This window comes from Rhincodon typus, chromosome 34 (assembly GCF_021869965.1).
Source record: "Rhincodon typus isolate 14 chromosome 34, sRhiTyp1.1, whole genome shotgun sequence".
NCBI classification, from domain to species: domain Eukaryota; kingdom Metazoa; phylum Chordata; class Chondrichthyes; order Orectolobiformes; family Rhincodontidae; genus Rhincodon; species Rhincodon typus.
The window spans coordinates 1,687,491-1,712,085 of record NC_063365.1 but is presented as its reverse complement, the minus strand read 5'-3'; the positions used below and the strand labels follow the sequence as shown (position 1 = coordinate 1,712,085).

Genomic DNA, 24,595 nt, shown 5'->3' with positions numbered 1-24,595 from the left:
ATGTCAACATCTGTGTGGTAACATGACCACCTGACAGGGCAGCTACTTCCCTTTCTCATTCTGAAGGGACTTTTGTAATGCTTCCGCCTTCATTTATGAGCGACAGGTTTATTTCAGTGAAATATCACACATTGCTACAATTTCCTGTTTCCAAAAGATGTTTGGTTTGTTTTGACCACACCAGGGAGTGTAGGTGCTCAAGAACAAGCTCAATGACCCTTGGCCAGGGGTACAGTACAGCAATATAGTTGGCCTATTTTAGCAGTGACTATGTTTAGCTTGGTTTTGTTTTTACATTGCATCACACTTCAAGAGCAGTTAGCACTTTTAATGCAGAGACCTTTGGTCAGAGAAGTCAGCTCTAAAGGCCATTCATTCCTATGCTAGCTCTCTGAAGGAGATATGTGACCAGTCTCACTTTCTTCCTCCTTCCCCATAGCCCTGTCAATTCTCCCTTTCAAGCATTAATCCACTTCCCTTTTGAAAGCTATCATTAAATCTGCTTCTACCACCCACTAGAGTAGTTGTTTAAAAATAACATTTGTTTGTGGGAAATAGGCATCTTTGGCAAGAGACGCATTTGTTGTTTAAGATGTTTCCCCCTAAACTGGTGACTCTAGAACCAGGAGACGTAACCTGAGGACAATGAACAGGCCATTGAAGATTGGAGTAAAGGGGAATTCCTTCACTCAGGGGGCAGTGAATCTTTGGAATTCTCTATTACAGAGGGCCATGGAAGCTCAATCATTAACAGGTTCAAGATGGATAATGATTGGTTTCTGAAAACAAACAAACATTGAGAGGTATGGAGATAGTGGCATTGGAGGCCATGATCTAATTAAATGGCAGAGCAGCTCAATGACCCAGTCATAGAGCTGTACAGCATGGAAACAGACCCTTTGGTCCAACTCATCCATGCCTACCAGATATCCTAAATTAATGTAGTCCCATTTGCCAGCATTTGGCCCATAGGGGAGTCAATAGCCTAATGGTATTATCGCTGGACTTTTAATCCAGAGACCCAGATAATATTCTGGCGACCCAGGCTTGAATTTTGCCATGGCAGACGGTGGAATTTGAATTCAATAAATATCTGGAATTAAGGATCTAATGATGACTGTGAATCCATTGCCAATTGTCAGAAAAACCCAGCTGGTTCACTAATTCCCTTTAAGGAAGGAAACTGCCATCCTTCCCTGGTCTGGCCTACTTGTGTCTCCAGACTCTCAGCAATGTGGTTGACTCTTAACTGCCCTCTGGGCAATTAGGGATGAGCAATAAATGCTGTCTAGCCAGCAATGCCCTCATCCCATGAATGAATAAAAAAATCCTTCTAAACCCTTCCTATTCATATACGCATCCAGATGCCTTTTAAATGTTGTAACTGTAGCTGCCTCCACCACTTCCTCCAGCAGCTCATTCCATACATGCAGCACCCTCTTTGCATGAAAAAGTTGTCCTTTTGATCCCTTTTAAATCTTTCTCCTCTCACTTTAATCCCATCCCCTCTAGTTTTGGACTCCACTACCCTAGGGAAAAGACTTTGGCAATTCATCCTATGTATGTCCCCCATGATTTTATAAACTTTGATAAAGTCATCCCTCAGCCTCCGACCGTCCAGGGAAAACAGTCCCAGCACAATCAGCCTCTCCCTATAACTCAAACCCTCCAACCCTGGCAACATCCTTGTAAATCTTTTCGGAACCGTTTCAAGTTTCACAACATCCTTCCTTTAGCAGGGAGACCAGAATTGAACGCAGTATTCCAAAAGTGGCCTAACCAATGTCCTGTTCGTATTCCTAATTATATTTGAGAAGTTGTACTCCATATATTCTCTCCATAATCCGTCTATCTGATCTGAATGCCTTAAACCTGTCGAATTTGGTTAATGACCCTGCTGCAATTTAGGACAGACAGTCCATAATTGATCCTTCTCCAATCCCAATGATACTACCCAATGCTGACCAACATAAAGACAAAGTACTTCAATCATAAGCTCTGAGACTTGGGTCTGTGTATAACACAGTGAAATGTTAGGTTACCTGCACCTCACCAAATCTACAGTGGTATTTATATATCTCTCAACTCTCTATCCCACCTGTCTTCATCTAATACTATCAGCCTAATCTTCTGTATAATTGAGAACCAGGTTGCGCTCTCCACAATTTGCAATATCAATAAAGTACTTCCTTTATTTTCCCAGTTGACATTAAGAAGTACTTTAACGTTAACTATTCCCTTCTTTCTTTATTTATCTACTTATTCTACAAAGGTAATGCTTAACTTTTTAATTTTGTTTCTTTTACTGCTGTGTATTTACGTTTTTTGTACCTAGGTACCTTTGTGCCTAAGATGGCGACATTATGCACTTTTCACTGTACTCCTTCTGTATTTGAATACATGTGACAATAAAATCTAAATCTAAAGTAGGGGTACAGGGCTGGATTGGAGGAGTAGGGCTGACAGACTGGATAAAGACAGCCAGCATAGACTTGATGGGTCACATGACCTCCTTCTGCACTCCAACAACTCTCAGGGCTGAAGTATACAAGGATCTGGAATCTCCGCACCCCAACCCCACTCCCCAAGGCTTAAATGTTAGGGGTGGGCAGCACTCCATGGGGAAGACTGGCTGCACCTCCCCCTATGCAGGGATTAGACGCCCCACCCGAAAGTTGCCTGCCATTAGAGGCCGTCAACTTTCAATGTTTAGCTTCAAGCAGTTAGCACACAGAAACTAAAAATATACACGATCACTTAAAACAGATTTTATGTCAATAAACAAAACTATTGTGAGGGTTGCAGAGTATTTACTACAAGAATTTTAATGGCTGTCATTAGCTAACAAGTCACAAACATGTTAAATGCTAGCATATTTGTACAGACTTTCACTGCTTAACTGGAAACATGTTGCCATTTCACTTGACATGTAATCAACACACACTTGTTTGAAGGAGAATTTGTGTAACATTTGTACGACAATTGTGTACAAAGAGTAAACAACACGAAAGATGTTGGGACCAAGTTGGAGTTGGAAATGGTGACTACGTAGTTAATAACCTGAGAGTTACCATTGATAGACACTGAACTGGACAAGAGCAGGTCAGAGGCTAGGAATCCTGCAGCGAGTAACTCACCTGCTGACTCCCATCCACAAGGCACAAGTCAGGAAGGTGATGGAATACTCCTCACTTTCCTGGATTGGTGCAGCTCCAACACTCAAGAAGCTTGACACCTTTAGGACAAAGCAGCCCGCTTGATTGGCCCCACAATCACAACTCCCTCCACCAAAAATGCTCAGTAGCAGCAGTGTGTACTATCTACAAATGTACTCCAGGTATTGACCAAAGCCCCTTCGAAAGCACATTCTAAAGCCATGACTGCTTCCAACTAGAAGTAGGGGTGGGGGTGCGGGGTGGCGGGGGCGCAGATACCTGGAAAAACTACCCCTTCTAAATTCCCTTCCAACCCACTCACCATCCTGACTTAGAAATATGTTGGTGTTCCTTCACTATTGCTAGGTTAAAATCCCTCCCTCACAACATTGTGGATTTGCCTGCAGCACATGGACTGCAGCAGATCAAGAAGGCAGCTCACCACCTCCTTCTCAAGGGCAACTAAGGATGGACAGTAAATGCTGGCCCAGCCAGCAATTTCCACATCCTGTGAATGAATGAATTTTTGAAAAAAGCCTGCTGCCAGTGAAGGTGGAGGGTCAGGCACGCCCTGGATCATTGTCATGACCTCTTCAATTCACTCATTCAAGAGTAGCCCTAGGAAGAGGTGCGCATTGAAAAGAATATTAATTCTATATTTCTATTTGACTCAGTGTTCTGCAGTAAAGAGGAGAAGAGACCAGAGAACCTTTACACTACAGCATTGCGTAGTCCTGCAGGTGGATCCTCTGGTCCAGGTATTTAAACCAATAATTCCTCCCATCTCACAGAGCTGGATGGGTTTTACTTTAGTTAATTAACAAGCTTCAATGAAGAGTGAATGTTGCAGAGATAAGAAGGAAAGGCAAAATTAGTGATAGAAATCCTGTAGTTAAAATGCTTGGATTGTATAAAGAAAAGAAAGCAGAAGACAAGACGTTGCACAATTTGAGGCCCTGTTAGACATGGAGTAACAATGGGAGATTCTGAGGCCATGTTAGCTCCTTGCTGGAGTTGGGTTGCCAATATCCCAAGATTCACTTGGAATCTTGTGGATTCATATAAACTAATCTCCCCACAACACTGCTTCAGGCAAGCAAGGAGAGAAATCTTAGGGACGTGAATCATCTTGGGCATGATCTTTGTCATTTTCTTTGAAAAATGATTAGTTATGAAAAGATTTCAGATGGGATTAGAAAGGGAGTTTGAATGACAATTATCATCCAGTGGATTCTATTGGAGCTTGCTTGTTTTCCGGTTATCCCTGGGAAGACAGGATTCCACAGAGGTGGGTGTAGTGGTCATATGGCCAATCGTGAGAGTATGCGGGGAGGTGGGAGGGAGGGTGATGGATACCACCTGGAGTAAAGTCCAACCAGAATTGTGAATCCTGAGTGAAAGCAGGTGACAATTTGAGAAATCTGGAATCTTCTTCACAGGCCCAATGATTTGCTGATCAGTTGGTCATCCATTTCAGGCAATGTAAGAACGTAAGAAATAGGAGCAGGACTGTCAAGCCTGCTCCGCCATTCAATGTGATTGTGGGCTTAAAATCCACTTTCCCATCCATTACCATATTCCTGATTCCCAGAAAGACCTAAATCTTTCCATCCTAGCATTAAATGTATTCACTGATCCACCATCCACAAGGGGGTGCGTAGAAATTCCACAGATTCCCCACCCTTGAGTGAAGAAATTTCTCCTCATGTCAGTCCAAGATGATTATCCTTTTCTCCTGAAGCTGTATTTTACTGTTCGAGATTCCCCAGCTGGAGGATATTCCTTGGCATCACGGTGTCAGGAGTGGGGGTGGACAGTTGTTAGGGCTGTTGCTAGCGTCTTGCAGCTGTGCAGGCTGTAGCTGTGAGTGTGGTCATTGGGCCAGCAGCAAAAATCTCTTCCCTGGTGGATCTCAGAGGGTCACTCTTCCTCCAATGGCCCCACCTAACCCTATCACATGTCTTAGTCGGTCTCACTGGCCTCTTGCCAACTTTACCCAGTGGGATGGCTCTGAGGGAAGGGCTCACTGAAGACAGAATTAATGTGATCACAGAGTCCCCATGTGCATAATCCAGAGGAGCCTATAGGAACCTCAAGCCATAAACAAACCAGCGTTGCTGAAATTGGAGGTCAGTGCTCCCCCTCCTGTAATTCACTCCTCGTTCCTGGTAATTTGGGAAAAAAAAGGAATGTTTAGATGAGAATTGGAGTTCGAAACTCCGACCCCAACCCCAGAGAACCACTGGATCTCCGCTGGACCGCCATGCCCGAATGGTTAGTTTACAGCTCAGCAGAAGGCTCGGTTGTAGCATTGACCATTGACAGGGTCAAATAATGAGGAGGTTGTGAGATTGTGGGACAGTGGTGGTGGTGGTAGTGGTGGGGGTGGGGGATGTGGAGGAGGAGATGGGAGGATGACAGGTTAGGGGAGATCAGATGATGTATAACATGAGCAAATTTAATCCAGCTCATTGGGATTTCTTTTCCAGCAATTCCACCACGCAACAAGCAGCCACTATCTAGAGCTCCGTCCAGTGACTATGATCCATTTGCGGGGATGAAGACCCCTGGGCAGCGCCAGCTCATCACCTTGCAGGAACAAGTGAAGTTAGGCATGATCAACGTGGACGAGGCTCTCCTGCAGTTTAAGGAGTGGCAACTGAACCAAAAACGCAGATCTGAGTCATTTCGGTACCAGCAGGTATCTCACTCTCTGTTTAAATACTCCTCCCCCAGTACAACAGGAGAGTCAGAATGTTCCTAATGCTGAGGTCAGGACCTGATCATTTAAATTCCTCCTTTGCATTCATTCACTGTGATCAAATACCTCAGTCAGAGACAATGAAAGGTTTGATTGCAGAGCAATTACTCAGCCTATTACTCCCAAGATTGTTTATAATCCCCTGCACTCTGCATCTGATCTGTTTTATCTGTCCTATTGGAGATCAGTTCTGTAAGGTTTCTCCCTCTAGCCAAACATGAATTGACCAAATTTACCCTATATCCTGTATTATTTGTCTATCTGCATTTGATTTCACCAGATCCAGCAACTCAAAGAGAGAGGCAAAGCATCTCCGAACTTTCATGTTCTTCTCATGAAATTATATTGACAAATCAAAATAGTGCACAGTTGAGTGCATGTCTCCACCATCATAGAATCCCAATACTGTGGAATCAGGCCATCTGAGTCCACACCACCCCTCCAAACAGCATCCCTCCTAGACTCACCCCCCACCGTATCCCTTAGCTAACCCACCTAGCCAGCACATCCCTGGACGCTATGGGCAATTTAGCATGGCCAATCCACCTAAACTGCATGTCTTTGGACTGTGGGAGGAGACCGGAGCACCCAGAGAAACCCCATGCAGTCACAGGGAGAATGTGCAAACTCCACAGAAACAGCCGCCTGAGACTGGAATCAAACTCGGGTCCATGGCGCTGTGAGGTAACAGCGCTAACCACTGAACCACCTAGCTGTCCTCAACATTCATATGTTTACACAACTCTTTCATGAGTCTTTTTTCTCCTATGGGATAGTAGTCTGTACCTATAAAGCCGAGAAAAGACATAATTAGCATACAAGCTTCCATCTCTCTCTGTAAGCCTCAAGCCAATCCAACACCCAATAACCTATTCTGAAAACTCTGCTCAAATTTTGGCACCCCTGACAAAATTCCACCGCAGTAGCTGAGGCAAGTCATTACATTCTAAACCAGTCAATGTTCTGAACTAAACAATCCAGAACATGACGGCATGGTGGCTCAGTGGCTAGCACTGCTGCCTCACAGCGCCAGGGACCTGGATTCAATTCCAGCCTCAGGCGACTGTCTGTGTGGAGTTTGCACATTCTCCCCGTGTGCTCCAGTTTCCTCCCACACTCCAAAGATGTGCAAGCTAGGTGGATTGGCCATGCTAAATTGCCCATAGTGCCTAGGATTGTTTAGGTTAGACATGGGAGATGCAGGGATAGGGGAATGGGTCTGGGTGGGATGCTCTTTGGAGGGCCAGTGTGGTTTTGTTGGGCCAAATGGCCTGTTGCCACACTGTAGGGATTCTATGAACATTCTTAAAAAAAAGTCATAAATTCTTTTAAAAACAGATTTCATGATACAGACTGTATCTTCTCCAAAAACTAACCAGTTCTTCTTTGGTCCTCACCCCAGCTGTGTAGCACATTGAAATGTGTACATTAATTTTTGAGATATATTCTTTACAAACAGGAACACAACATCACATCAGTAGCAAATGTAACCATGCCATCAAGGTGGATCTCTGTCATAAAATGCTGTGGATGCTGAAAATCCAAAACAAATCAAAAAATGCTCAAAGTGCTCAGGAGGTCAGACAGCTCCTGTGGTGAGAGAAACAGTTAATGGTTCAGGTTGATGGCCATTTATCAGAGCTGGGAATAATTACAAACATAATAAATTCGAATCAGATGAAAGGCAGAGAATGGGGAAAAGAATGTAAAAGCAAAACTATGTAGAATAACACGATTAACATCAGAAAGATACATGATGATAATGATGATATAGTTATTATAACAGTTGCATGATTCAGAGAAGTATGGAACAGAAGCTCTAACATCAAGGGAAGAGAATGACTGTACAGATTGAGCTTTAACTAAGGAGCTTTGGCAGGAGCTCCTTGGATCCCAGCGACATTACTTTGGAAGATTAAACCGAGTTAGACCCCAAACACACAACGGAACAATCTGTGAAAGGGTGAACGATATGGGAAGTTATAAGTAAAATAACAAAATAGATGTGCAGAGGAGGTGCGAATGACAGACAGAGGAACATCTGGCATCCAAAAAGCAAACATGAGAAAGTGATTAGAACCAAAACTTAGCAAAGGAAAAAGAAACAAATGGGGAATAGATTATGCTTGAGGCCAGAGAGCTGTAAAGTGCCTCATTACGAAGCAGAGGTTAAATGAAAGAAATCCCTGATACTCACTTTATAAGTAACAAGTAACAATATATTTATCTAACTCTAACAGTGAACAAATTAACAGAACTACTAACAAACCGAACAATTCCCCCTTAACTACTAACTATTCCCGAATTAACAAAATTCTTATGGTATGCTGTTGCAATAAATACAAGTCCCACTTATATAAACCAAAGTAAATGAGAAAAAAAAAAATTAAAACTAAGTCTCTCAAAATTACAGCCAGGATAAGTCTTCCAGAATCTTCTTTGCCTTCTCTGCTGTTTTCCATTCAGGAACGCCTTTCTCCATCAAATTCTTGTGTCAGGAATATTAATTAAGTGTGCCGTAGTACCTTTATTAAATGGTGCTTACTCTGAGAGCTTAGAGAATTCCATGAGAGTCAGTGAGTTTCTCTTCGGATGACAGTTCGCTCTCATACTGATTTTCAAATAACCTCTTCTTTTGTACCTTTGATAACCTATCAGTTTCTTACACTAGGATTGGCTCTAGTTTGTCAAAACCATCAGATTTAAATTTAATTGGGTTTTGGTATCTAGGGTCTGGTTTAAATTAATTGGCTAAATTCAAAAACCTGTTGTCTTGGTAAAAAATATTACTTTGCCTGGTAACAGTATAGTCTTTTGATACAATGTTTCAACTTCGAGAACTCTCTGTGCATCTGCTCCTGCCTGCAGACTAAAATCATCTTTTAAAGGGACCACACGTTCCTCCCCCCCCGCCCATCATTTTGCAAATATCAAATCCTAACATCCTGCCTTCCAATCCACTATACTGACTTTGCAACAGCCTCAGCTGTAAAATGTTCCCCCAGCTTCTACTGAGATTTATTTGAACATTGCAGAAGACAAGGACAACAAGATCAACATAAAAACAAGACAGCGAATTAAAATGACAGGTTACGAAAAGCTCAGGATCATGCTTGTGGATTGAGCAGCAGTTATCATCTTTCACATAACTGGAACCTCTAAAATGATTCCTCTCAAGAACATTTTTAATATGTAATGTTCTCCGGACCAACTGAGTCTATTCACATTTCACCTGCCCATCCTCACTGCCTCACCCTGGCCCAGCTCAAACCAATCCATATCAGCCTCATTAGAAACAGCCTAGCCCAGTCACGCCAAATAGGCTTTGAAGCCTGGGTAGCAAAGTGCTAGTTGCATTTATAGTGAAGGGCTATTGGATTGACTCAAGTAAACAGACTTGTATTGCATCAGAGATAGTAGGAACTGCAGATGCTGGAGAATCCGAGACAACAAGGTGCACGGCTGGATGAACACAGCAGGCCAAGCAGCATCATAGGAGCAGAGAGGCTGACGTTTCGGGCCTAGACCCTTCATCAGAAAAGGGGGAGGGGAAGGGGGTTTTGAAATAAATAGGGAGAGAGTGGGAGGCGGATAGAAGAGGGATAGAGGAGAGGATAGGTGGAGAGGAAACAAACAGGTCGAAGAGGCGGGGATGGAGCCAGGAAAGGTGAGTGTAGGTAGGGAGTTAGGAAGGGGATAGGTCAGTCCAGGGAGGACGGACAGGTCAAGGGGGCGGGATGAGGTTGGTCGGTAGGAGATGGAGGTGCGGCTTGAGGTGGGAGGAGGGGATAGGTGGGAGGAAGAACAGGTTAGGGAGGCAGGGACGAGCTGGACTGGTTTTGGGATGCGGTGGGGGGAGGGGAGATTTTGAAACTTGTGAAATCCACATTGATACCATTGGGCTGCAGGGTTCCCAAGCGGAATATGAGTTGCTGTTCCTGCAACCTTCGGGTGGCATCGTTGTGGCACTGCAGGAGGCCCAGGATGGACATGTCGTCTGAGGAATGGGAGGGAGAGTTGAAATGGTTCACGACTGGGAGGTGCAGTTGTTTGTTGCGAACCGAGCGTAGGTGTTCTGCAAAGCGGTCCCCGAGTCTCCGCTTGGTTTCCCCGATGTAGAGGAAGCCACACCGGGTACAGCGGATGCAGTATACCACATTGGCAGATGTGCAGGTGTATTGCAAACGTGTCTTGCACTTCCACGGGATATTATATAGAACTTCACAGCCAATTTGAAGTGTTTTTACTGGTTTCCTGTAGCTAAACACTACATCCAATATGTACGTATCGAGAGTCTTAAAAATCCATCTGTTTTACATTCAACGACCTTCCATTAAAGATGTCTGCCATCCTTACCCAGTCTGGCCTACATGTGACTCCAGTCCCACAGCAATGTGGTTGACTCTTAAATGCCCTGTGAAATGATCTAACAAGCTACAATTGTGTGTATTATAGGCAGGTGTATTGTCTATTGTATAACAAAAGATAGTTCCACATCACCTTCACAGGGGTCATTGAGGGCTGGGCACTAATCATCCCATCATTGAATACAAGAAAAAAGCATGGCAAAAACAGAAATGTTGTGGAAGATGTAACAGTTGTATCTGACCAAAGATCATGTTACTAATAATCTTCCACTGTTTGGAATTCAGTCTGCACATAAACCTAACCCTAACCCTATTGCAGAATCCTTTCAGTCTTCTGTCTGTTCATTGCTTGCTCTCTGGAGGGTCACCAGAATGCGAACTGACAAATCTAATGTTATTTTTTATTTGTCAGGAAAACCTAAAGAAGCTGCGGGACAGTATCACACGGAGACAGAACATCAAAGGGAAATCTGGTAAACATCAAGGTGAGCTCCAACCATTCCTGTACATCAATGTGAGAAGCTTCAAACCATTTGAAGTAAATGCTCCTCTCCCTCATACAGCAAGCACAGACTGGAAATACACCGAATGGATGAGTATTCATCACGATAGAAGTTTCAGTTCCACCCATCCACAGCTTTGAAGTACTCAGTTTTATCTCAGTTCAATAAGCTAGTTGTAATCCCTAGATAGAGAGGAGGGGATAAATCAGATGCTTGAGATTGTGACCACAATTGAGAGAAATGTAGAAAAACACAGAAACATGGAAACTAGGAGCGGTGTTAGGCCATTCGTCACTTCAAACCTGCTCTGCCATTTAATATGATCGTGGCTGATCCCCTATCTCAATACCATATTCCCAATCTTTCCCCCTACCACTTGATGCCTTTAATATCCAAAACTAATTATTCTATTTTGTGACTATACTCAGTGACCCAGCCTCCACAGCCTTCTGGGCTAACAAATTCCACAGGTTGACCACCCTCTGAGTGAAGAAATGTTTCCTTATCTCAATCTGAAATGGATTACCCTGTATCCTGAGACAGACTGGTGCTAGACTCCCCACCCAGGGAAAACATCCTCCCTGCATCTAGTCTGTCCAGCCCTCTTAGAATTTTATACATCTCAATTATTTTTACAATGGTTTCTATCAGATTCCCTCTTGTCCTTTCATCAAACGCACAGAGGAGAGATTCACGCAATGATCCCAAAGATGAGGGACTTTCAAAACTTGGGCACTGATTGTGACGGTGTCAATGTTTTCCAAATTTTGAGCAGTGAAAATTTGTGAATTTGTGAGAAAGTAAATGGTGAACCATCGTGGCTCAGTGGTCAGCACTGCTGTCTTGAAGCACCAGGGATCTGGGTTTGATTCCAGCCTTGAGTGACTGTCTGTGTGAAGTTTACACATTCTTCCCTTGTGTCTGCATGGGTTTCCTCCAGGTGCTCTGATTTCCTCCCACAGTTCAAAATGTGCAGGTTAGGTGGATTGGCCATGCTAAATTGACCATAGTGTCCAGGGATGTGCAGGCTGGGTGAATTAGCCATAGGGAATGCAGGATTACAGGGAATGGGTATGGGTGTGTGTCTGGTTGAGATGCCCTTCAGAGGGTCACTGGGCTGAATGGCCTCTATCTGCACTTTAGGGATTCTACAATTCTAGATGCAAAAGTCGATTTTCATTAGTCAGAGGACTGGTAATAGACAGAGTTGGGCTTAATTTTAAGAGCATCACCAGAAAATGGAGAGAGATGCTGGGAGAATTGTAAAGTCTCAGTTAAAAGTGGTATAGCAATAAAATGACTAGACTCGTAATCTAGACGACCAAGCTATTGCTCTAGGGACACAAATTCAAAACTCCCCCACACCCCCAGCAGCTGGTGGAATTTAAACTCATTTAATTAAAACCTCAAATCGAAACCCAGTCTCAGTAATGGTAACCATGAAACTATCAATGATGGTCGGAAAAATCCCACCTCATTTCCCATTGTCCTTTAGGAGGGAAATCTGCCATATTTATTTGGTCTGGCCTACATGCAACTCCAGACGACAGCACTGTGGGTTACTCTTAACTGCCCTCTGAAATGGCCAGGGAAACGCACTCAATCCAAGGGCAATTAGTGATGGTGAACCAATGCAAGCTTGTCACTGGTGCCCACATCCCATGGAAGAATTTTTAAAACTGTCTGATCAGAAAGTCATGGAATCAGAATGAATAATATTTTTAAACAGGTAGTCGATAAATGTTTAAAAAGAATAAAACAATCTGGGGCGAGGGTAGAGAATTGGAATTAAGGAGCTGCTGCTTTCAGAGAGCTGGCTCATGTGTCAAATTCTGTTTTCTAATCAAGAGATATTATTACTCATCTTTGGTTTAGGTGGCCTTTGAACCTGAGCCTCCTGGCTCAGAGGTAGGGACACTGCCACTGCACAGCTGTGCCTATGAGTAATAGCTTTATTTATAACATCTCTTAACTCTGTCATTGGAGATTGCTTAGTGTTTATATTTAATCATTTAAGAGAAATACCTTCTAAGAATTGACTGTAGAGCAGTTTATTGCACCTCTGCGAAACATCTTCAGTTTTTTCACGCATTGCAACAGGTGTGTGTTATGTTGCGAAGCATTGCAATAATTTTACATGGAACAAGATACAACAAACAGGAATAAAGTCAATGGCTAGCTAAACTGCAAGTGTTTTTTTTGACATGTTTCTGGTGATATCAGTTGAAGGAAGAATGCTGTGAAGTCAGTGGGAAAGGTTCCAGCCCCAGATCAGGCAGACGGACCTTGAGATTAATAACCAGTCAAAACACAGCTCCTCCAAAAAGTTAGCACCCCCTCAGTATAGCTAGTCTAGTTCATGGGCTCAACCTCTAGAATTAGCCTTAAACTCACTACCTGCCGACTCTGAGATGGAAATATGACCTACTCAGATCTGAAATGGCCAGTTTTACCATCGATGTGTACTGGCTGATCACCCATGTCATTGCTCAAGGTCAGGGAGATATTAAATCCTCTCATTTGATGTCGTTGGGTTGGATTGCAAGGAGGGACCTTGATTAGTTAGGGAAATGTAAGGAGGAATCCTTGGAACAGAACAGAGGGTTCGGGAACAAGGCTGTTGAATCATGAAAGGACAATGAATGAGAGAATGTGTAAATCTGTAGTATTACAGTGATGTGTTGAATGATTGACTGCACACAAAGGCCCTTTTACAACAGAGTCTCTATGACTACGGCAAGACAGCCACTACACTGAATACAATTGCATTTTCCAAACATGTCATTGGGAAAAAGGGTTTTGAGGTGTTTGATAGTTTATAGAGTCCTTGAATGTTGTATGTATTTAGGATGTTCTGATTTGTCCTGGAAAGGAAGGTTACAGTGAGTGACAAATCATGTGAAAGATGCCAGTTAATTGGGTTAATCAGAGAAGTGTAACAGCCCATGCACACATATGTGATGTGTTGGACACAAGACTCTTAATTAAACAAAGAGATTGGTTGTGGTACTGCCAGAGTGTGGGGGACGGAGAGGACAATATTGTCGCTGAAAGAATTTTGCTGGGTTTGTAAACACCATGTTGAAACATGAACAAGTTTCCCTTACCTACCACAAACAGGCAAATAAGTCATTTTTGTTCCCTCGTCACAAAGTACAGGATACGTTATCTCATGTAGAAGATACCTCACTCTTTCATGACCAAATTCTGGCCTCCAACATGAGCATTATGAGCTCTGAAACCAGAAACATCTTATCATCTTTGACTACACAGGCATGTCCAGTTTTATTTCACAATTGGACACGGAATCTAGTTACACATCATTAGTCTAAAACATGTTTTTAGTTGAGACCAAGGCCTTATTACCAACTAGAGTATAATTTATCATCTCAGGCTACAAAGCAGATCTACTATATGCTATTTCTCTGAGCTGTTTTATAACAGCAACAGCTTAGACCTTGTTAAAAAAAAGAACAGGATGTGAGCAGCATACATCATTCTGAATGTGTGAGTAAGTCAGTAACCGGCAGCAAGGACCTTGTAAAATACCAATAGCTATAGGTTTCTGGCTGAAATTCCCTAATTCACCATTAGCCTTGCAAGCCCCCTGAGTATCATGAAATTGCTGCATTTGTGCATTAATTTTACAATAAACACACCACAGAAGTGTAGAAACTAACAGCTCAAACTCCCTTTTAATAGTATGATAATTGACTGCCTATCAGCTTCTTTAGCCTGTGAAATGACAATTCTTCATGGGGTATTTCATTCCTTCAGCTTGTGAATTGCTGCTGAAGATTTGAAAACTGAAAAATTCAAAAATTGTTTTTTTTTCACTCACACTCCTTTTTGTTCTTTCTCCTAATCCACGCTTTCTTTGCCTCGTTTTAACTTTCTTGCTGCACCTGATTTGAGGCAGCATTCACCCCCTCTGTGTACCCTCCTCAGTCCTTCCACTGCTTATTTCCCAATTCGTCAAACCCACTTAGAGAGAGGTATTTGTCAAATTCTTCACCAAGGTCCCAAATGTCCTGTTGTACTTGCTGGGCTGCTATCAACTCACACTGCCAACAAATGTGCAGATAAAAAAGCAAGAGAAACCTCAACATATGCGATGCATCTAATGAATGTTAAATGCCATGAGCTGCCCTACAAAATCTAAAGCACAGGAAGCAGCCTACAGCTCATAAGAGCTTCAGTAGAGATAGGAGTAAGCCAGGCCTGCTCCAGCATTCAGTACAATGAAGGCTAATCGTCTGTCTTAACTCCACCTCCTTTTATATCATAAATATAACATATCCATATGCATTAAGGTTATACATTCCCATATTTCTTAATTGCCTTAGTATCTAAAACTCAATTAACTTCTGTCCTGGATGTAGTTCATTACTGACATCCACATCTCTCTACGTTGGATAATTCCAAAGATCTTTAACTCTTTGAATGAAGGAACCTCTCCTCATCTCAGTCCTGAATGGCTAACTGCCTATTCTGAGACCATCCTCCCAGCATCAACTTTATTCAAGGCCATTAAGAATTTTGTATATTTCAGTGGTAACACCTCTCATTTTCAAAATTCCAGGGAATGTAGGCCGATTTTACTCAATCTCTCCTCAGTCCATCTCTAGGATCAATTTAGTGAACCTCTGTTGCACTGGAACCATTACAGTTTAGAAGAATGAGAGGTGATCTTCATGAAAGAGGGGACTTGATAGGGTGGATGCTGATATTCCTCTCCTGTGGGAGACCAGAACTAAAGGACACAGTTCATTAATAAGACAGGAATGAGGAGGAAATCTTTCAGAGTGTCCTGATTTGTGGAATTATCTTATTAAATGACAGAGTGGCTCGAAGGCCGGGTTGACTTGCTTCTGCTCCAAATTCATGCAATCCTTGTGTAAATCACAAGTCCAGCAACACTCAAGAAGCTCAGCACCATCCAAGATAAAGTAGCTTGCCTGATTGGGCATCATATCCACACATATCCATTCCCTCCACCACCAACACTCGCTAGCAGCCATGTGTACCATCTACAAGATGCACTCCAGAAATTCACTAAGACTCCTGTGAAAGCACCTTCCGAATCCATGACCACTGCCATCTTGGAGGACAAGGGCAGCAAATACAAGGGAACACCACCACCTGTAAGTTCCCCTCCAAGCCACTGACCATCCTAACTCGGAAATATATTGCCATTCCTTCACTGCCACTGGGGTCAAAATCCTGGAATTCCCTCCCTAAGGGTCTACCTACAGCACATGGACTGCAGCAGTTCAAGAAGACAGCTCACCACCACCTTCTCAAGGGCAACTAGGGATGGACAATAAATGGTTGACAGCAACATCCCAAGAAAATCTTCTTTAAAAAGAGGAAAATCAGTTTCACATTTCGAGAAAGAAATGCCCCTCATCTTCAGTCTGTTATAAAACATCAGGCACACCAATTTCCTATTTTTCTAACTCTCAATGAACGGTGACTAGCCTATTTAAATGTGCAATCATATTATGAATGCATATTCGTGACATTTTCCTTTATCTGCCAGTGAAGGATTAATATTTACCTGAGTCAATATCTGCTTGATTTTATTATTAAATAAAGTGTCTTTATTCAGGAGCAATGCCACAGAGGATCACTATGATATTAATGTTTTAAAATGTACCTGTTGTAATTGCTGCCCAGAGTTGGAGATCACACTTCCTGCTCGATCAAATGACCAAATTCCAGAGAGTGCAGAGTTTGGAGTTTATGAAGAGAATTCCAGATTCATTCCACCTTGCACATCACGAGAAGGGATACAGCGGGGGATGTGGAAAACAGGAAGCACATCTAGCACAGCAAGTATGTCCACGTTTGTGGCATAATATATGTCAGATTTTAGCAGTTTTTTTAGACAGAAGTAGATGGAATCTGGATAAACAAGAGGGTTAAAGGTTATCGGTGGCTAGGAACACAGGAACAAACATAGACCATTGAGCCAACCCTTCCACTCAATCATGGCTGATCATCTCATTGCTGCTTTGCCACACTATCTTCCGTATCCCCTACTGCTGTTAGTCTCCAGAAACCCATTGATTTCTGTCTTGAACCTGTTCAATGATTGAGCTTTCACAGCCCTTTGGGGTAGAGACTTCCAAAGAATATGGAGTAATCAGATTAGTTATGATTTTACTAAATGTCAGAATAGGCTTGAGGGACCGAGTGGCCTACTTTGTTAATGTATTCATAATATCTTAGTTAAATTCTAATTTATTAATGGCCCCAAATTCATCTGCTCATCCTTCAGAAGATAAATGTTAAGTTCATCACACGAGTACTCACGCAGTGACACAATATAGGAGATTATTCAGCCCATCATGAATTGTGCCACCTTTTCTCATACACCCTCTTTCATCTTCTTTTCCTTGTTCTTAGTTGTTCCTTTATTTTAAACATAGAATTATCAAACACAGCGGGAAGGTCTTTCAAAGATCAATCCAATTAATCTCAATTGCCTGCTCTTACCCCACAGCCTGGCTATTTTTCTCCCCTGTACAAACTTACACCCAAACTTCCTTTTTACAGAGAGAGAGAGAGAGAGAATCTTGCAGACTGAAGTATTATTTTACCACCACCTGCTTTATAAACAGGAATGAAAACTGTGAATGAAAGGCATAGCTGAATGTGCAGAAAGAGGTTAAAAATGGGAAGGCCATGATATCGCGAATGATCTGAAAACAGGTGCACCCAACAACAACTTGAGCAGACTAGAAAACAGCCAGAACCAACTCGGTTACCTTCTGCCATCCTTTTCTTTCTGTAAGGCTCTTTCCTTCGGGAAAAATGCTGATTTACGTTTCTAACCCCTCCCACTGATCAGGGTTGATGATCAAAGCAACTTGTCAGAAATCGGAGATAACAAAGTGTGGAGCTGGAGGAACACAGCAGGCCAGAAGGCATCAGAAGAACAGGAAAGCTGACGTTTCAGGTTGGGGCCCTTCTTCTGCTGTGTCCCTCCAGCTCCACACTTTGTTATCTCTGACTCCAGTGTCTGCAGTTCTTGCTATTGTCAGAAATCAGTCCTCCTTTCCTGGATCCTAATGTACAATACACTGATATAGAAGGTGAAGTTCACTCAGTTCTGGAGAACGTGCAGAAACTAATCTTCTCCCTTCGTTTAACTGATATAAATTCATAGTTGCAATTACTAGCAGTTGTCACAGCCCGTTGTTCACTCCGCAAACAGTTTTGACAGAGTTGAGCTCTGACATACCATTAGATTTTTTAAAAATTTAAACGTGTGATCAGAAGCTGTCTCCTTCCCTAAATCAGTCTGTCTTCTCTCTCCTCAGGTAGTCTCAGCAGTCGATCAAGTACACGGAGCATTCTGAGTTTAAGCAGTGGAGCGGAGGGGGATAATGAGGTAATTCAATGTGGGGATGTGATGATGAAATGCACCAAGCTAATAATCCAGAGCCCCAGGCTAATGCTGTGGGACCTGAGTTCAATCCCACCATGGCTGATGATAAAATTTTAATTTAAAAGAAAATCTGGAATTTAAAAGCCAAGTGGTGACCACATTTGATTGTTGTAAAAACCCAACCAGGTTGTTAGTGTCCTTTAGGGAAGGAAATCTGTCATTCTTACCTGATCTGGCCTACGTGTAACTCCACACTCACTGCAGTATGGTTGATTCTTAACTTCTGTCTGAAATGGCTTAGCAAGCCGCTCAGTCGAATTCTTTTTACATTGACTTGTGGGTATCACTGGGCCAGCGTTTATTGCCAATCTCTAGTTGTGCTTTTGAAGGTGATGGTGAACTGCATTCTTGAACTGCTTAAATGGTGTCCAGCCACTGACCACCACATCCCATGAATGAATTTTCTAAAAATTAGATGTCAATAACACGAGGAGACTGGGACTGTGCAAATGTGCTGGAATGGTGCTTCCACAATCTAGGAGATTGGGAGAATCCTATCATGTTCCCCAAGTTAGAATGAAAATGTTGATGATATAACACACCTGGTTTCACCAGGTCTCTTTGCAAATTGTGACTTTTTTTTCTCTCTCTGTCTTTTCCCGTTTCCACCTCTTTCAGGACAATGAGGCAGTGGACTGTGGGCCTGTGAGCAGGCCTTTGAGCCGACACTGTCCACCCAGTTTACCACCTCCTCGAATTCCACCTCGCATACCCCCCAGGTACGTCACCTTTAATTACCTGTGAAAACCAGCTAGTGTTGTGTCCTTCAATTCCCAACCACTTCTTTGCAGTTCTTCTAAAGCCTGAGGGTTCCTGGGCTCACTGGGCACACCATTGCACGATTGGAAAGGCTAGTAGAGGGGTGGTGGTGTGGTGTACTGGTAATGTCATTGAGCTAGTAACCCAGACTACATAACTTGGGATGTAGGTTCAAATCCCAACATGGGCAGGTGGTGAAACTTGGGAGAGAAAATAACTGGAACTAAAAGCTGGCGTTGTTTTAAAAATTACCCTTCAGGGTAGGAAATTTGCAGTCCTTACCTGGTCTGGCCTACATGTGATTCCAGACCCACAGCAATGTAGTTGACTCTTAATTGCCCTTTGAAATGACCCTGACAAGTTCAAGGGTAATTAGGTGTGGAATCATGTTCAAAACGACCAAGATCGGTGAATGGTGAAAATAGCCTCTTTATTGAGTATCTGCAGTAGCACAATTCAAGGCTTATGATAGGATCCAGACTACAGTTTTACAGTAGCCTATTTTATACACCGTTTCTACCTCCATTAAAATTTTAGCATTATGGCATCACATAGTTGTATCTGTGATACACAAGTTTGCATGATATCAGTCCTGGGGAAGCAGGAAATGGTTAAAGCACTTGCTAAATGCTGGCTGTTACTGCTGATGGGATTAGAATGTCTGTCCGCTCTGAGTTTGCATAATTAAGAGGTGTTAGTCCTTTTGTATTTAAAGTTAGTAATGTTAGTAAAAATACGAGACTTGCATGACCTAAATAAGTAAGAAATTATATGTGTACTAAATAAAAGTACAGAGGATATTAATCTGATCTCCTGCAGCTGGGTTGTGAGATTTCATTTACTGTCACTGGTTTTGACAGTTCTTACACATTCATTCATGCAGTTTCACGGAAATGCTGTTTTGATAGTAAGTTTCTTAAAGGGGTAGCGGCCCTCTTTAATATGTATTTAAAAAGTACATACTAGTGGAGGAAACTGTTCAATGTTCTGCAATCTATTCAGGTCCCGAGAGACAGCTACTAAGAGCTAATTAATATTATACGTTTTCCATAGTTTCGAGTGGCATTGAATGGCGGAGATGGCATTGTTCTGAGTACATTACGATATTAACACTTATTCAGGGGTAGCCTTTGATACAGAAACAGGTCTAGACATTGCTTGCAGCATGGGGTCAGTAAGAATTGAAAGGTGTAAAGAAGCAGTAATGGGTTGGAAAGAATGTTTAATTTAGTTTAACCCGGTTTTATGAATGAGTGAATGGAAACGCAATATAGTAAACATCGAGCGCTTGTGAGTGAGTTGCTAAAGAGTGAAGAATCACACGATCCCAGGTTATAGTCCAACAGGTTTGTTCGAAATCACAAGCTTTTGGAGCTCAGCCCCTTCATCAGGTGCAGTGAGTAAAGAGTGGTAAAGAGAATCATAATACAATATCTCACATAGGGATGGGCAACAAGTGCTGGCCTTGCAGGTGATATAATTGAATAAAAAATACTAATCAGGAGCATGAAGATACTATGGGGTGGAGAGCCAGTGACAATGGGTGGGGTGGGGTGGGGTGGTGGTGGAGGAATAGGGAATGGGGAATGAGGAATGAGGAATGACTGAATAGGAAGGACACTATTGTTGCTGGGCAGAGTGTGGCAACATGAGTATTGTCAGCAGTATAGTAATTAATCTGCTCTTTACGTTTCAGAATCCCATCCCAGGCTCCGGCGAAAGTCACTCCTGCTCCACCTGTGCCACCTAGAGGTCGATAGTCACATTTCAGGCACTGGGGGAATCTGCTCCTCTTTCAATAATGCACCATTTTAACAGAACCTTTCAACCACTTGGAGGGAGACCAGAGACATTGTTAAATTCCAAGTGCAGCTTCTAAGCTCAATGTCTGCTGCGGTTTTTGTTTTTTTTGATGGTACATCCGAGTGTGGTTTTGCTGTGAATTAGCCTGCCAGTCTATTTATTTGATGTTGTAAATGGTGAGCACCATCTAGCTGCCAATCCTGAAACGGTAGCTAAATGTTTTGACATGAAACAGAGATGATTGCTGTTATTACTAGACTGTTATTTCAAAGACCCAGGTAGTGCTCCCACAGAACCAGGTTCTAATCCCACTATGGCAGATGGTGGATTTTGAATTCAATAAAAAATCTGGATGACCATGAAATCTTTGCCAATTGTTGGAAAAACCCATTTGGTTCACTAATGTCATTTAAGCAAGGAAGCTGCTGTCCTTACCTGGTCTGGTCTACATGTGACTCCAGACCCTCAGCAATGTGGTTGATTCTTAACTGCCCTCTGGGCAATTGGGGATGGGCCGTAAATGTTGGTCCAATGTCCCGTGAATTAATTTTTAAAAACTGGCTGGTGGGGAAATCAGGGACAAAACTCATCCATACCTCAAATCAATGACCAATTAAATAAATCAAGTTTAGAGCAAATAAAGAACAAATCTTCTTAAAGAATGCACTTCAGACTGTTTGAGGATCATGTTCAATGCTTCACCAATGTAAATTACAACTAAAGATTATCTGAATGATTTTGCAGAATTAGGGTTTCTGCCTGCCTCTGTTTAAAGTTAGAATGATTAAGTCCTCAATCCCACAAATTCAGCAGGGAGTAATAGGGTATAGTACTTTTGAACCTAAAGGAATTGCAGCCAGTGATTCTCTGTCTGCCTGGGAACAAAGGGAGTCCCTAATATCTAAAATCCTCAGACAAAAGCTTTCAACAGAGGGGAACAAAATGACAATAGAGAGCAGTGTGGATGAGACCATTCCCATCTTCTGCCCCACTCTCAGAGATGGGGTACTGTCAAAGGGATTCTCACAGTAGCATCAGCATCAGGAGCTTCCTTGTCCCCAGGTGGTTTTGATCCCTCCCTTCCTGTTTTGGGGGTCTAGTGGTAGAGTTGGATGCTCGTGAACACTTTAGAATTGCTGTTGTTATAGGACTTATAACCAGCTCTGAGCCAAACTGTCCAGTGCTTGAGGAGAATGTGCGTGAGAAAGTGTGAGGGCTTGTGAGTGAGAGTGTGAATAGGCTATGTCAGTATATGTGGATAGTATATGGATAATGTGTGCATAGTGTGAGTGAGTGCCAGTATGTGTGAGTTTGAAGAGTGTCAGTGTGGGGAATATGTCTGAGTATGTCAGTGTCAGTGTGCCATTGTTTGAAGTTTTTTTTATCCCTATGATGTGGGTATCTCTTGCTGGACCAGCCCCTTTATTGCCCATTCCTAACTGTCCTGGGAAAAGTGGTGGTGAGCTGCTTCTTGAACCACTGCAGTGCCTGAGGTGTAAGTAGACTGACAGTGCCATTAGGAAGAGAGTTCCAGGATTTTAATTCAGCAACACTGAAAAAAACAGCAATGTATTTCCAGGTCAGGATAGTGAGTGACTTGGAAGTGGATTTGCAAGTGTTTGTGTCCCGTCCTGTGCTTCCCTTAACTCATTAGGTGTTAGATGTCACAGGCTTGGAAGATGTCGTCGGCGGAGCCTCGGTGAGTAGCTGCAGTGCATCTTGTAGATGCTGTTAATGGGCATCAACAGTGAAGAGAGTGAATGTTGAAGGTAATGGATGGGGTGCAAAAAAAATCAAATGGGAAGATCAATGTGCAAGTTATGAGGACAGTGAGTGAATGTACTGGTGTCAGTATGAATGTGTGTCAGTGAGTTAGTGTGAGTGGACAATGTATGTGAGTCATTACTGGTTGAGGCTCAGTTTCACCTGAGGCTGTAATGTTGTTCCTGAGTTAGTAACTGGTCATGCTTGGGAGTAACCTGCCACCTGTGTAGTCCTAACAAAATGGGTGACAACGGCCAATTTAAACTCTGCTGCAAATCTCACAGCTGAAGCTGAATTGTTTGGTGCCTGTTTCAAATCCATGACAAAGTATAAACATGCACTTTGATCAGCTGCAATTATACACATTCCGATCCACTGCAATTTTTTTTTAACTGTAGTTGGAATAACCTTTTTCTGTTTAAATACAATTGTGTTTGGAAAGTGCAAAATGAAGTCCTGAAACTTAAACATCTCTGGAAGTTGAAAGTTTTATCTGTGAATTTGGTGCTTGGTGAGATAAAGAATTTTAGTCACAGTGTAAGGCTTCCTTTGCGAAACAAAGTGCGTCACGCAAACCCCTAGAAGAATATTGTCCTCATGTGAACTTGCTGCAGACATTGTGTGACCGCTCAATGTGAGTTTGCCTCATTTGTGTCGTCCTTTGTTCATTGGAAAGTTGGAATCTTCATGTGAGGAAGGAGAAAGACATGAGATGGAAAGAAGCTCAGGAGGTGGCTGTGAGCAGAGTGGTAAAGTGTACTCCTTACAGTCCGGATGATGAGAAGATAATCAGGATTCAAAGAGAACACTTGGCAAGTGATCAAGTGGTGAACTGTGAAGCTGGTCTGGTGAATGAACTTTAACCTTGCTTCCAATCCCATGAATTCTTATCATCTTGCGAAGTAGTTTTGACATTTTTACAAGATGACTTGCTGATCAATGATTTAGATCAGCTGTCTGCTGCAATGATCAAACTAATCTTGAAGCTGAGGCCCATCACCGTGCACTTTAATCTTTATTAATCATCTTTATGCGTGGTCTGAAGAATTTTGACACTTTAAGTGGAAGGTATTGTGCTTTGTCATTGTTCTGTACACCAATATTAAATGATTATTAAAATACAATGTCTGACTTTCTGTGTTAAATCAGAAAAACAAGAGTCACAATCTTAGTAAATTAAAATCCACATATCTGTACCAAGCAATCCTTTTGGTTAGAACATTAAAAAAATGGAGTATAACTGCAAGTTTGATGAGTAAGGAAGTTATTAATCTTTTGCATTTCACATTTAATATCTGACTTTAATTTACTGATCAAATTCTAAATTGTATCCAGGCTTAAATGAGATTGTGCAACTGATTCTACTTAGAGCAGCTGAAGTTGGTTAAAGGAAACCACTGAAACTGTATTTTTCAGTAGTAAGACTGAGTGAATGCTTTAATTTAGAAACATATAAATTTAGGCATCTCGATACAACTGAGCACTGAGTGTGTCTTTGAATATAATGCTGGTTATCAGGGAGAGCCAGATTTGAGATTACAATTAGATCAGCCATGATCTTACTAAATAATGAAGCATATGCAGGGGGCTGAATGGCCTGCTCTTGCTCCTTGTGTATATGTTTGTAATGTTTGTAGGGTCAATGCAATAGTTTTTGTAGAAGTGAAGTGATCAGGTGGCATATGATTGGGTAACACATGTTTGGGTGTCACATGATCAATACCATGTGATAAAACCTCCAGGAATGCCTGAACCCTGAATTATTAAAGGTGAAGGTGTTGCCTGTTTCCAGGAGTTCAGATTTCCAGTATCTGCATGTTTTGTTTTAATCAGGAAACAGTGTGTGTTCATTCCTGCTCAATAAGAGCGGACATTCAGGGTTTGTAGTTGGAAGATTCATCATGTCCTCACAGGAAACCTTGTCAGCAGTGCAAGTTTATTGCCTGAATAAGACTTGTTTTGTATAAAAATCTTCCTGAATCCATTCCTGACCTCATTTGAAAGCTGTCAGTAAACAAACTTTTTCT

At 42.3% G+C, this 24,595-nt stretch overlaps 1 protein-coding gene across 1 annotated transcript in view; it reads left to right on the top strand.

Annotated features, from left to right (window-relative positions):
* The window catches only part of pik3ap1 (phosphoinositide-3-kinase adaptor protein 1), a 143,787-nt gene extending 120,095 nt beyond the window's left edge, over window positions 1–23,692 (top strand). Inside the window, exons 11-17 of the mRNA XM_020528231.2 lie at window positions 3,830–3,913; window positions 5,645–5,856; window positions 10,696–10,768; window positions 16,466–16,624; window positions 18,115–18,185; window positions 18,861–18,961; window positions 20,698–23,692. Of these exons, the coding sequence (XP_020383820.2) occupies window positions 3,830–3,913; window positions 5,645–5,856; window positions 10,696–10,768; window positions 16,466–16,624; window positions 18,115–18,185; window positions 18,861–18,961; window positions 20,698–20,761 (764 nt within the window). The 3' untranslated portion in view covers window positions 20,762–23,692. The remainder of the gene's footprint in view (window positions 1–3,829; window positions 3,914–5,644; window positions 5,857–10,695; window positions 10,769–16,465; window positions 16,625–18,114; window positions 18,186–18,860; window positions 18,962–20,697) is intronic.
* Window positions 23,693–24,595: the final 903 nt, after the last annotated feature.